The following is a 12,500-nucleotide window of genomic DNA, read 5'->3' as shown; positions in this document are numbered from 1 at the left end:
GTGTACATAATATGGCTGCATTCAAACTGAAGGTTATTATTATTTTTAAACTTAGGATAATGGATTGGTAGAATTGTTAGAGCAATGGAAAAAATGCCTTGAGGAATTATCTCTTTACATTATGAGTTCAAATCTTGCTACAGTCAACTATGTCTTTTATTCCACTAGGCTGATGAAATAAAGTATCATTCAAGTACTGGAATCAATGAAATAAACTAACTATCTCTTCTAAATGTCAGACCTTGCACTTATGCTAAGAACAATTATTGTTTTTCAAACTAAAGGCACAAGTGTGGCTGTGTGGTAAGAAGCCTGCTTCTCAACAACATGGTTCTGAGTTCAGTTCCATTGTGTGACACCATAGGCAAATGTCTTCTACTATACCCTCAAGCTGACCAAAGCCTTGTGAGTGGATTTGTTAGATGAAAACTGAAAGAAGCACGTTATATATATATATATATATATATATATATATATATGTATATATATATATGGTTGAAATTTACAGAAAAACAGAAAATGAAGACAGGTGTATGAACAACAGGTGTATTAGTTTGATTCTCGGGAGAGAGAGAGGTGGGGGTAGGGATGGAGTATGTAGGAGTGGGTGTGAAGGTGTGGAGCGAAGGTGGGATATCAATGAAGAGAGTAGGTGGGTAGGAGTGAGGAGAGGAAAGAGAGTTGAGCTCAAGTGGTGCAAAGGACCAAAGAGAGAAGATTAATTCTTGTTCACAGTAAAGGCAGGAGTCCAGATGGCCCCTGTGCAAAGACAATCTGAACACAGACAGGTGTTGCAGTGAATGACCGGTAGAGTGGAAATGGCATGAGACTGGAGCGTCATTGCCAAGTCTGATGTCTTGGAGGTGCTCCGCAAATTGGTCAGCCAAGTGGCATCCTGTTTCACCAACGTACAGAGAAGGGCAGGAAGAGCAGGTGATGCAGTAAATGACGTTGCATCAGTATGATTTCTGTTTGCACCTCACCATCAACACTTGACAACTGGTGTTGGTGTGTTTACATCCCTGTAACTTAGCAGTTTAACAAAGGAGACCAGTAGAATAAGAAATAAGTGTTCAACTAAAGGCCTTCGTGGTGGTGCTCCAGCATGGCCACACATAAACAACTGAAATGAGTAAAAGAAAAAAGAGTAGTAACATTTTTAACGGCTAGTATACATGTGTCAGTGACCTAAACCACTTAGAAATAGAGATTCCTGTTGCAAATCCATTCTGGTACTATGTACACATCCAAAAATAAGACCCTGATGACTACTAGAGATAGAATCAACTGAAACATGGATAGATGTAAATACTGAGGCAGTTCTAGCCACTAAAGCTGAAGTTAATAGTCTGCAAAATTATTATGCTATGAACAATAACTCATCATTGACATTTAATTTTTAAAATAATTAGATCTGAAATACTGTTTAAAAGAAAATGATCATTCAGACATGAACCTCAAAGTATTGAAATAATTCAGCATAAATCATTATGAAACTTTCTATAAAATTTGTAAAATGACATTTTGTTTTTTAAAGAAATTAAAAATAAACACTATTTTCTATTAATTATATAATAATTCTAGAAAGACTTTCATGCCTCTAACATTGCTAAAATAAGTACCATTTTTTAATTTAGACTGTGAATTAGCAGAATCATTGGAGTGTTGGATAGAATGTCTTGTAGTACTTGTTCTAATAGAGTGTTCTTAGTTCAAACCCAGTAGAAGCCAAATTTGCCTTTAATCCTTTTGAGTTTATAAATAAGATAGTAGTTCAGAGTGAATTTTTGGAACTATTAGATTTCTGGATGAGATGCCTTGTAGTATTTTGGCAGCAACACTGGTGCTAAGCTCTATTAGTCATTGTCATTTTCCTGGACAGCTTCCATGGTGGAAAGAAGTAATACTTGCAAGTATGGGAAGCTGCTGATCTTCCATAAAAATTTTGCCCAAGTTTATTATACCTTAGAGAGGATCTTTCCAGTTGCAAACTCATGCTCTCACAAGACAAACAGAGGTCTGGGACTTCTGTATTGTTTAGTAAATTTAGCATTCAGATCAGACCTCTGGTTCCCTTCCTACAGATATTGATCTGTAGATGTTGAAGCTGAGCATCGTCCACATAAATCTCACCCACTAAGGAGAGTTGTTAAAAGTCTGATATTAACCGGTCGAGTGACCCCTCATAATACCCCTTCTGATTATTGTTGCCAACTATTGCATGTGCATAAATACTTAGATATAGTTCCCATCCTGAGCTAATGAGGAAGTTTTTTCATGGTTATTCACTAGAATAGAAGTTGCATCATAAACAAGGAAGGAGCCATTGGACAGTGTAGTACTTGATTTACAAAAAGAGAAGGGTTTCATGATTAAAATATATTTGCTCATAGGTCTATATGATCAGAGGTGGCCTTGGGCGATATGATCAATGGTGACAACAACAAAAATAAGAAATTTCATTGATTTCTACACTAGCTACTGTTCTATAGGTACCAGTGATTATATTACTAAGTTATTACAATATCTTCTACTTCTAATGAGATATTTTATGGCTGGTCATGTTTCCAGCTAAACCAGAGCATCAGGCATATTATGTTCTGGTTAGCTGCTGGCTAAATATCCCATTATACTATTTATGTATTTGTACTGAGTATTAACTTCTGTGAGTATTGAATAAAACCATTTTCCAGGGCTGTTAACTTTTTGTTATGAACTAGGGCTATATTCTTTGGCAAATTTATTTTAATGCATTTGATTTTAATCCACTCTTACCCATTTAAAATTTTGTTAACAGATTGTGCATAAGGTATTAGAGGACATACCTTTTTTCAGTCATTCCTGCACTTTTTGCTAACTCTCTGTAATCTTTGTTTCAGAAAATTATAATGGCAGACCCTCAGCTTACTCAAGAAATGAAGAGGCATGCTGTTTTTGTGTTTATAAAAGCTGAGAATAGCAATTTAGAAATATCTTGATATTTAAAAGTTGCCAAATCTTTCATCTACAAAGTTTATATGGAGTTAGAGACTCAAGATGGAGACATATTACCAGTATTAAAGCATAAAAAGGATTCTAAACACTCTAAAATCATCACAACACCTGAATTTATTCAGCAAGTTCAACAGACCATTGATTACAATCCCAGAAAGTCTATGAGGTCAATTTCAAAAGATTTCCATGTGTCAGAAGGAACAGTCAAAAATGTTGGCCACGAAGACATCAGATATAAGTCTTATATGATAAGGAAAGGTCAATTTGTAAGAAAAAGCAAAAAAAAAAAAATGCTCTTAAACAAACTGAAAAATTCAGCAAAAGATCTGATTTGGTTTTTCTCAAACAGAAAAACTTCGACCAAGATCAAAGAGGTAACAAGAAATGACAGATGGTTATGTGCAGACCCTTCTGAAGTTCCAAGTGTTGTGCATACAAAATTTCCTGCAACTGTCATGGTTTCAGGAGTTGTCAGCAATGAAGGATGTGATGCCTCCTTACTTCTTTCCACAAGGCCTTAGAGTTAACTCTGTGGCCTACATTCAGGTTCTGGAAATAATTGTTAAGCCCTGGATAGACAGTGTATGGACAATTGTTGTCGAGAGAGAGAGGTCAATGAACATGCCCATAACACCAAAGATTCTTTGAAAGCTGCCATAGTCAGAATAATGTCCAAAATGAACCAGGACCACTCGATTCAAGCATGTAGATGATTTAGATCTCATATAGAAGCAGTTGTTGAAGCTGAAAGTGGCTTTATTGAATAAGATGATAGAAAAGAAGGTTTATTTTTATCCTCATAGCATTTTTTGATAAATAAAGTTATTATCTGTTATTATATATCTGTTATTTTATAAACATAAACTATATATCTTATGCACCTTATATATATATAGATAGATATACATATATATACATATATATGTATATATATATAGATATAGATATAAATATATATACATATATATATATGGGGGCAACCAGATCGAACTGTCTCAAGTGTAACTGCCCGAAACAGTAAGGACTTCTGGTATACTTGTCTGAGGAAAGAAGCCAAGAATGACCTGTCTTTTTTTTACCTGTCCTTCTAATTGTTGTTTTTTCCTGTCTGCCTTTGTATTGTCTATCTGTCTGAATGTTTTTGTTCCATTTTATATATATATATATATATATATATATATATAGATAGATATACAGGGCAGGGAATCGTCAATTAGTAATAAAATTAATAATTAAGAATTTTGCCATATATATATATATATATCTTTATGTATGTGTGTGTGTAGATGTACGTGTGTGTCTTTGTGTCTGTGTTTGTCTCCCACCCACCACTTAACACTCATCATTGGTGTCTTTATGACCCCTTAACTTAGCAGTTTGGTGAAACAGACTGACAGACAGAATAAGTACCAGGCTTGAAAAAATGTGCCAGGGTCAATTCATTCAATGAAAAACTCTTCTAGACAGTACCTCAGCATGGCTGCAGTTTAATGCCTGAAACAATTAAAAGGTATTATGGAGATGTACTTGCATAGCAAGAGACCTGATCTGAGATCGTGTGCTGGAATGAAAACAATTGCAGCGTGGAAGGTGCTTATAAGACATTTGAGGTAATTAAAAGATAATTGGCTAAAAACTTATCTTACTGTTGTTTCTCCAGAAATATGTAGTTCTAGACCCATAAAATAGACAAGAAGATTATGAATGGAATCCTTTTGACTATAGATTTGCCAAATCAAGGTTGATATATATATATATATATATACTCAACAAAGACTGATAGAATAAGTAACAGGCTTATAAAACAAATACTGGAGTTAATTTGTTCAAGTAAATCCTTTAAGGCAGTGCTCCAGCATGGCCACAGTTCAAAGACTGGAACAAGTAAAAGATAAAAGATGACAGGTAAAAGATTTGTTCTACCATTTTCATAAGAGTAACTTAAAACCATCCTATTTTAATTTCTGTACTTAATTTCATTTATTTTTAAAGCTAATAATTGTGTTGCTATGCAACACATTAAAAATAAAATTTACACTATACAATTTCTCACTATTTAAAAATACTTTATACTTTAATCAACTCAGTGCAAATCTCCTTCTCTCTCTCTTCTCCTAACCAGGTAAATCTGTTGTTTAGCTTTCTTTCTTTCTGGATGCCATTTTTTTCTTTTCTATAACTTTCTAAATGTTATGTAACTAGCTGTATAGTTGATATTCTTTAGCATTGTGTTACATATGGTGAAACCTTTTATATCATAGAACTGCAAGAGCCTTATTCATACTGTTTCTTGTAAATAGCAACTAAGCACAAGAAGAGAACAATGTCAAATACATAGAAATTATGTAGAGGTTGTGTATTATTTTCTGAATATAAACTTCTGTATAAATTCATTTCCATTTATTTGGCAGAATTTTGTTTAGGTTGCATGTAATTTGCTAAATTATATTACATTTTTTAAAAAGAGAAATTCAAATAGATTGCATTTTTTACATAATATTCTCGAGCTATTTACTGATTTTGACTTACCCTTTCATTTAATTATGTTTGTCTACTTGTTGGAAGGGAAAAGTTCAGTCAGTTTAAACAACTCTAGTCTGCCACAAGTTTCTGTCTCTGACGTAGGTAAAATCTATTAAACAGAACCAAAAAATATTTACAATATCTATAAGAGAATACAGAATTTTATCAATTAACAATGGTGGCATCCTGTTGAGAGTACTAAAATGTCATTGTACAATTTACTAGATAAGGATGACTTTAGAGTAAAATCGCTAATGATCTGTGAAGAATTTGGTTTGGCAAAATAGAAATATTTTATATCTGGATACTTTTGACTGAAGAATTAATCAAATTGTCAATGTATTTCATTATAGAAGCAGAAACAACTTTTTCTGTCTTTTTCCATGAGTGACGAATAAAAAAAATAATATTTGACAAAATATTGCAAAGATGTGAATATTAATGTATAATCAATCAAAATATTTGACAGAATATATGTGAGATGAACACCCATGTAAAATACAGAATGAAAATAAAAATAATAATAGCTGAAAATTTTCAAATTCAGAAGCGTCATATTGAAACATAAAGAAATTAAATACAATATTTAATGTGTACATGAAAATAGAAAAAAATTATACTAAACAAAAAAAGAAATAAAACCATATTCCACATCTTTTAGAAGTTAAACATAAAGACTTCTAGGGATTACTATCAACAAAGAACATACCCTAAAGCTAAAAATGTTTCAACTGTAAAGAAATTAATGAAAACTAGATAATGACGTAACATATTCCTGTTAGCATAAAGATGATGTATTAGAGTATCACACCATTTAAATTATTCCTTTCTAAAAAAGGTTCAGATAGTAGGAGAAAAGCTGAATTATTCAAAGTTAATAAGGAAACTATCATATATTTTCAACATAGTTCATAGGATTTTTTTCATTTCTTTTATTAGTTAAAGCAATAACTGAAGAAATATTACTGAAGATACTCCATCACTGTTTCAATTTACTTTCAGATCCAAACCAATGTAAAGATGTAGCTTTAGGCCAGTTCATTAAACAGAAAAATATTAAATTCAAATTATTATGCCAAGATGTTTAAATCAATGAAGTTTATGAAAAGTTTTCATTAATATTTATAATTTTTACATTGTAACGGCACAAGAAATTGGTTTTTAAAGTATAAAAATGCAAGACTGGTAGACTCTGTGTGTGATGACTCAGAGCTTAACAATATTTAATAAATTTTAAAGGCACCATAGAAATTGTCTTTCACCTTCTTTCTCCCCCTCTTTCTCTCACTCTCTCTCTCATCTATAAATAAACAAATATATAAATATATGCATGTTTGTGTCTGTGTGTGTATGCATGTATGTGTAAGCATTTATGTATATATCAATGCACATAGATGCGCACACATATGTCAGTATCTCTTTTAACCTTTCTGGGTTATGTATGCATATGTATGTGTGAGTGTGTGTGTGTGAGAGAGAGAGAGAGAGAGAGAGAGAGAGAGAGAGAGAGAGAGTGTGTGTGTTTGTGTGTGTGTGTGTGTATGTATGTGTACACATGTGCATGCACATTGTGGTGTGCTAAATGTGTGTGTGTTGCATATAAATATGTGCATTTTATCTCCATCATTTTATATCATTTTCTAAGCTGACATAAGTTAGTTGTGTTGCTTCAGTCAAAGTCACTTCATATATGGAATTATTGATTCAGAGCATTGATTCTTTTTAGAATAATCAGCAATTGTATATATATATATATATATATATATATATATATATATATATATTTGTATGAGTGTTCATCTACCTGCAAAAGTCAAGCAAGATTTCATTGTGGTAGAACTTTCTATAGCTAGATGCCCTTCCTGTTACCAACTTTCACATGTTTCCAAGTAAGTTAATAATTCCTCCAGTCAATAGAACAATATGCAGTCCAGACTAGCTTTCATAGAAGAATGCAAACAGGAAATGCTATATATTTCAATGATGAATTTTGTTTACACTTAACATGCACATGTCAAAACAGGGGAATACACACCTAGTTATATGCATATGCACACAAATACATACATAAATATATACATATATGACAGGCTTCTTCTAGTTTCTGTTCACCAAATCCACTCACTCGAATGTTGTTTTTCATGTGCCACCAGCACAAATGCCAGTAAGGTGACACTGGCAATGGTCACGCTTGAATGCTGCTTTTTACGTGCCACTTATTTTATTTTTCAAAATTAAGACAAAGTTCTTTTTTAATCTAAAATATACTCTCCTTTATTTTCTATAATGCACTTCCATCTATCTGGTAAACTTGCAAGGCCCCTCTTTCAAAATTCACTTGTCCATGACAAAAAATACTCCTCCAGTACTGTTCTGATCTTGTCTACAAAATTCATATATTTTCGTCCAAATGATTTTGAAGACTGCAGAATAAATGATAATCAGATGGGTGCAATGTCTGGTGAATCTGATGGGTGAGGCATCGTTTCCTATTCAAACTGCTCCAGTCTTTGGAATGTCATCTTTGCTGTATGTGGCCAAGCATTATCCTGATGGAAGAACACCTTTCGTCTTGAAACCAAAGATGAACATTTTACTTCTAGCGCTGACTTAAGCTGCTCAAGCTGCTCACAATAGATCTCCTTTCTTATTGTTTGGTTTGGGTTTAAAAGTTTAAAGTGGTCTAAACCTTTCATATCACACCAAACAGATAACAACTCCTTACAAGTGTAAAGACCTTTAGCCTGGAGTGCTGGCGTTTCTCCTTTCCCACTGTCTTCAGTGCTTGACATTTTTATAGAGAAACCATTTCTCATCACCAGTTATTATTCTCTGTGCACAATTAGACTTGGAAAGTTTGTGAGGAACCCATTAATCCAATTTTCTAGCTTTCCTGATGGCATGCAGGTGTTGATGAATGGCTGAATTACCAAATATATATATATGATAGATCGTTAGCCACTACACATTCTTTTTTTTTTCTCCTTGTTTCTTTCTGTGTTCCTTTCTGTAGGTTCGAAATGTTCAGACTTTTTCACTTCCCGAGCATTATACTAATAGATCTGTTTGTTGTCTACACCACCTGTCTTTGTCTTTTGTTTTTTTTTTTTTTTGTGAATTCTCCCTATATATATATATATATATATATATATATATATACTTTCTATCTCAACACCCCTGTATGTAAACTGTTACAATAACCCCTCTTCTCTTCTCCCTTCCTGTGTGTGTATATGTTATATAAGGATACTATTTCTTTGAATGTGCTTTTGTCAAAAGCAGCCACAAGGATTACTAACTTTGGCAATGCATGATCAATCACACTCTCCAGAGTTACAGGATATAAATACACACACACACACACACAGACGTACATATATATGTGTGGGGGTGTGTAGAATGAGAGTGTGAAAGAGAGAAGAAGTGAGGGAGAGAGAGTGAGTGACAATCTCCTTCTAATTCCTTATATGAAAAATACAAAATGCACTATGATTTTATACATAAACCTTATGATCTCCACCAATATCATATTTGAAAAATATCAAGGCCACATAGTCTTAAGTTATTTATAAATGTAGGCCATCTGACATTAAAGGACAAATATTCGTAGACCCTTTCTGCCAATCATCAAACAGCATTTAAAAGCCAATCAGCTCACAGCATTCATACACCACAACCAATATTTCCATAGCTAGGCATCCTGATTCCACAGACGAGAAATAGAAACATTAACTTCGTAACAACAGAACAAAACAATTTGTATGAATATTTAGAATATACTGAAACATTTTCAGCTTAAATAAAACGATAAAAAAAAAACCCATATAAATGTAACTTTAGATGTGTTTGCATTAAAAAAAAAATATGTGAAGAAAAGTTGTTCTCTCTTTATAGTTCTTAGTTAAAGTGGTTTAAAACTGCTGTAATTATACTGATACTTAAGAACAAGTTGTTTTTTCTACGAGCACAAACATTGTGTCATCATTGTTTTGTCTTCTTACTATTTGTATCACTGCTTTTGTCTAAGTAAGTGTGTCTTAATTTAATGGATAGGTGAATGATTGTAGTTGACTGGGGGATTATGGAAAGCAGCTTTATAAAATATTAAAAAAAAAAAAAAAACTTAACTGTCAACTATTTTCATAATATTTTTCATTTATTTCAGCAGAAAATATATTTAAAAGCCATGTGCTACTGTGAACGAATAGGTTTAGTATAGAAAAGTTGTTTTAACAGTATGTTAACAGACCCTATACATCATTGTCATCATCATCATCATCATCATCATCACCAAAACTATCATCACCATCGCCACCATCATCATCAGCCCCATCATCATGATCATTGCCATCATTCCCACTGACACCCCTATCATCGTCATCATCATCCTCGTCATCATCATCATCACCAGCTCCAATTCTGCTCCTGTAGAAACCATGCCAAATCAGACTGGAACTTGGTGCAGCTCTCCAGCTCACCAGTTTTAGTCAAACCATCTAACCCATGCCAGCATGGGAAAGCAGATGCTAAATGAAGATGATGAGGATATTATATATATATGTATGTGTGTGTGTAAGCATCACTAGTAATTACACCTGAGGAGAAGCTAAACATTATTTTTATGTTACATATGTAAAATGTATTGAGTTTAGCTCAATAACATATGTAATCCTTACACTCTTTGCTCTATATTCATATAATTAGCACATTTTTTCTGCAAAACCCTAAGTTGTATAGTAGCGGTCATCTTACTGATGGTTAATAAACTTTGTTGATTGTGTATAATCTGCCTTTTGTCATTTATACAAGCTTGATATTTACTAACTTTTTGTACCAATCTCTTTTTGAATCCCGCCACTCTATCACTATGTATATACATACATACGTACATACATACATACATACAAACTTATATATTTTACATACATATATATATGTGTGTGTGTGTGTCTGTCTGTCTGTGTAAAAGTGAGTTTGAAAGGATATATTATCTGGGCTGTTATCATATTAGCTCTCAGTTAAGCTTCAGTTAATGGCTAACCATAACGATTAGTATATAACATCTGTGAATACATTTAATTGTTAGTCACTCCATGAATTTTTCCGATGGATAATTCCGTGTTCCCTTTGCTGGACAGTAAAAGTTATCTGGAGTGTATATTAATATTAATAATAATGCCGGTGGCACGTGAAAATGCATTTGAGCGAGGTCGTTGCCAGTGCCACTGGACTGGCTCCTGTGCAGGTGGCACTTAAAAAACACCATTTTGAATGTGGCCGTTGCCAGTACCGCCTGACTGGCCCTTCTGCCGGTGGCACGTAAAAGCACCCACTACACTCTTGGAGTGGTTGGCGTTAAGAAGGGCATCCAGCTGTAGAAACTCTGCCAGATCAGATTGGAGCTGGGTGCAGACATCTGGTTTGCCAGTCCTCACTCAAATCAGCCAACTCATGCTAGCATGGAAAGCAGACGTTAAACAATGATGATGATGAATAAAGAACATAGAGACTTGTACATCCACAAAACGTATCTTATAGTTATATACAGCATATTATAACAACCTACACATGCAGTAGAAACACGTGTAGGTCATTATGATATACTGTATATAACTATAAGATAAATTTTGTGGATGTACAAATCCCCATACACTTTATTATTATTGATTTTAATATGTGTGTGTGTGTGTGTGTGTGTGTGTGTTTCCATCGAACAAATTACACCTTCAAAATATTGACTAACTAGAGGCTATAGTAGAATTCTTTTATCCAGAGTACCATGCATGGTATTGAACATGAAATCATATAGTTGTAAAGTGAACTTCTTAATTACACAACCATGCCTGCATCCAAAATAGCTTTGTTCACAGGCTCTAAGATATTTTATCTTCTGCTATGTATTCAGATGCTTTTTTTTGTTTGATTATTGCAAGGCTTATGTTCACAATAAGAATACTAGCCTCTTAAAGATATTTGAGCAGGGATCAGTTTTTCTAATAACAATTGTTTTTACAGATTCAGAATTAGCTGTGAGAGAGAGAAAAAGAACTACAATAAAATATAAGCAGATGCAAGCATTGCTTTGCCTTTGTTTGCCTGGTTGCTGTTTATAACATTGCTGTTGTGTAAGTTATTTGAATTTTGTTTTAAACTTCAAAATCTTAATCATCGATCAACAATAAAAAAAGTATTTGACGTAATATTTATAAACTGAATCTGCTAAAATGTGAATATTTTCCAAATTTGTGGTTGAGAATCATTTATCCCTCAGTATAGGCTACTACCATTGTTGTTGTTGATATTTTTTATCCCTTTAGTAACTAAACTATAACATGAAAATCCCATGTGTTTATGTGTGTGTTTATCTTTTTGCTGATTTGTTGTTTGTGTATTACTTTTTATTTGTGTAATTAGGTCTCTGGACAGTTTTAAATGTCTAATAATGAGGTTTTGGATTTAACATCAAAATTTGTTGATAGTGATGGTATCTATGCTGTTGTTCTTTTTCATCATCATCTCTGCTGCAGCCACCATTGTCACCAACACCACCAGCACCACCTTCATCATTATTCCTCATCATCATTCATCATCATCATCATCAGGATTGTCCCTATTCCTCCTCATCCTCCTCTTTTAACATCCACTTTTTCATATCAGAATTTACTGAAGTAGATTTTCTGCTGCTGAATGCCCTTTCTCTTATCAACCCCACTTTTACCCAAGTAAGGTAACATTTTCCCATGGTTAGACACGTTTTGCACAGAAGACTAGAAAAGCAGAAAAAAACAACCTCTCTTGTATGATGCTGATAAATGTTTACAACCATCATGTGATGTCAAGGCAAAGGTAGACAAAAACACAAACATGCACACACACACACATATACGTACACACACAAGCACACACACACGTATACGTACACACACATGCACACACACATATATATACGTACACACACATACAAGCATGCTTACTCAAGCATA

At 33.5% G+C, this 12,500-nt stretch overlaps 1 protein-coding gene across 1 annotated transcript in view; it reads left to right on the top strand.

Moving 5' to 3' along the window:
• The window catches only part of LOC128249439 (uncharacterized), a 65,477-nt gene extending 61,671 nt beyond the window's left edge, over positions 1–3,806 (top strand). Inside the window, exon 3 of the mRNA XM_089363282.1 lies at positions 2,880–3,806. Within this exon, the coding sequence (XP_089219408.1) occupies positions 3,018–3,515 (498 nt within the window). The 5' untranslated portion in view covers positions 2,880–3,017 and the 3' untranslated portion in view covers positions 3,516–3,806. The remainder of the gene's footprint in view (positions 1–2,879) is intronic.
• Positions 3,807–12,500: the final 8,694 nt, after the last annotated feature.

Source organism: Octopus bimaculoides, chromosome 14 (assembly GCF_046866305.1).
Source record: "Octopus bimaculoides isolate indiv1 chromosome 14, ASM4686630v1, whole genome shotgun sequence".
Taxonomy (NCBI): domain Eukaryota; kingdom Metazoa; phylum Mollusca; class Cephalopoda; order Octopoda; family Octopodidae; genus Octopus; species Octopus bimaculoides.
This window is presented reverse-complemented; position numbering and strand designations above follow the sequence as displayed.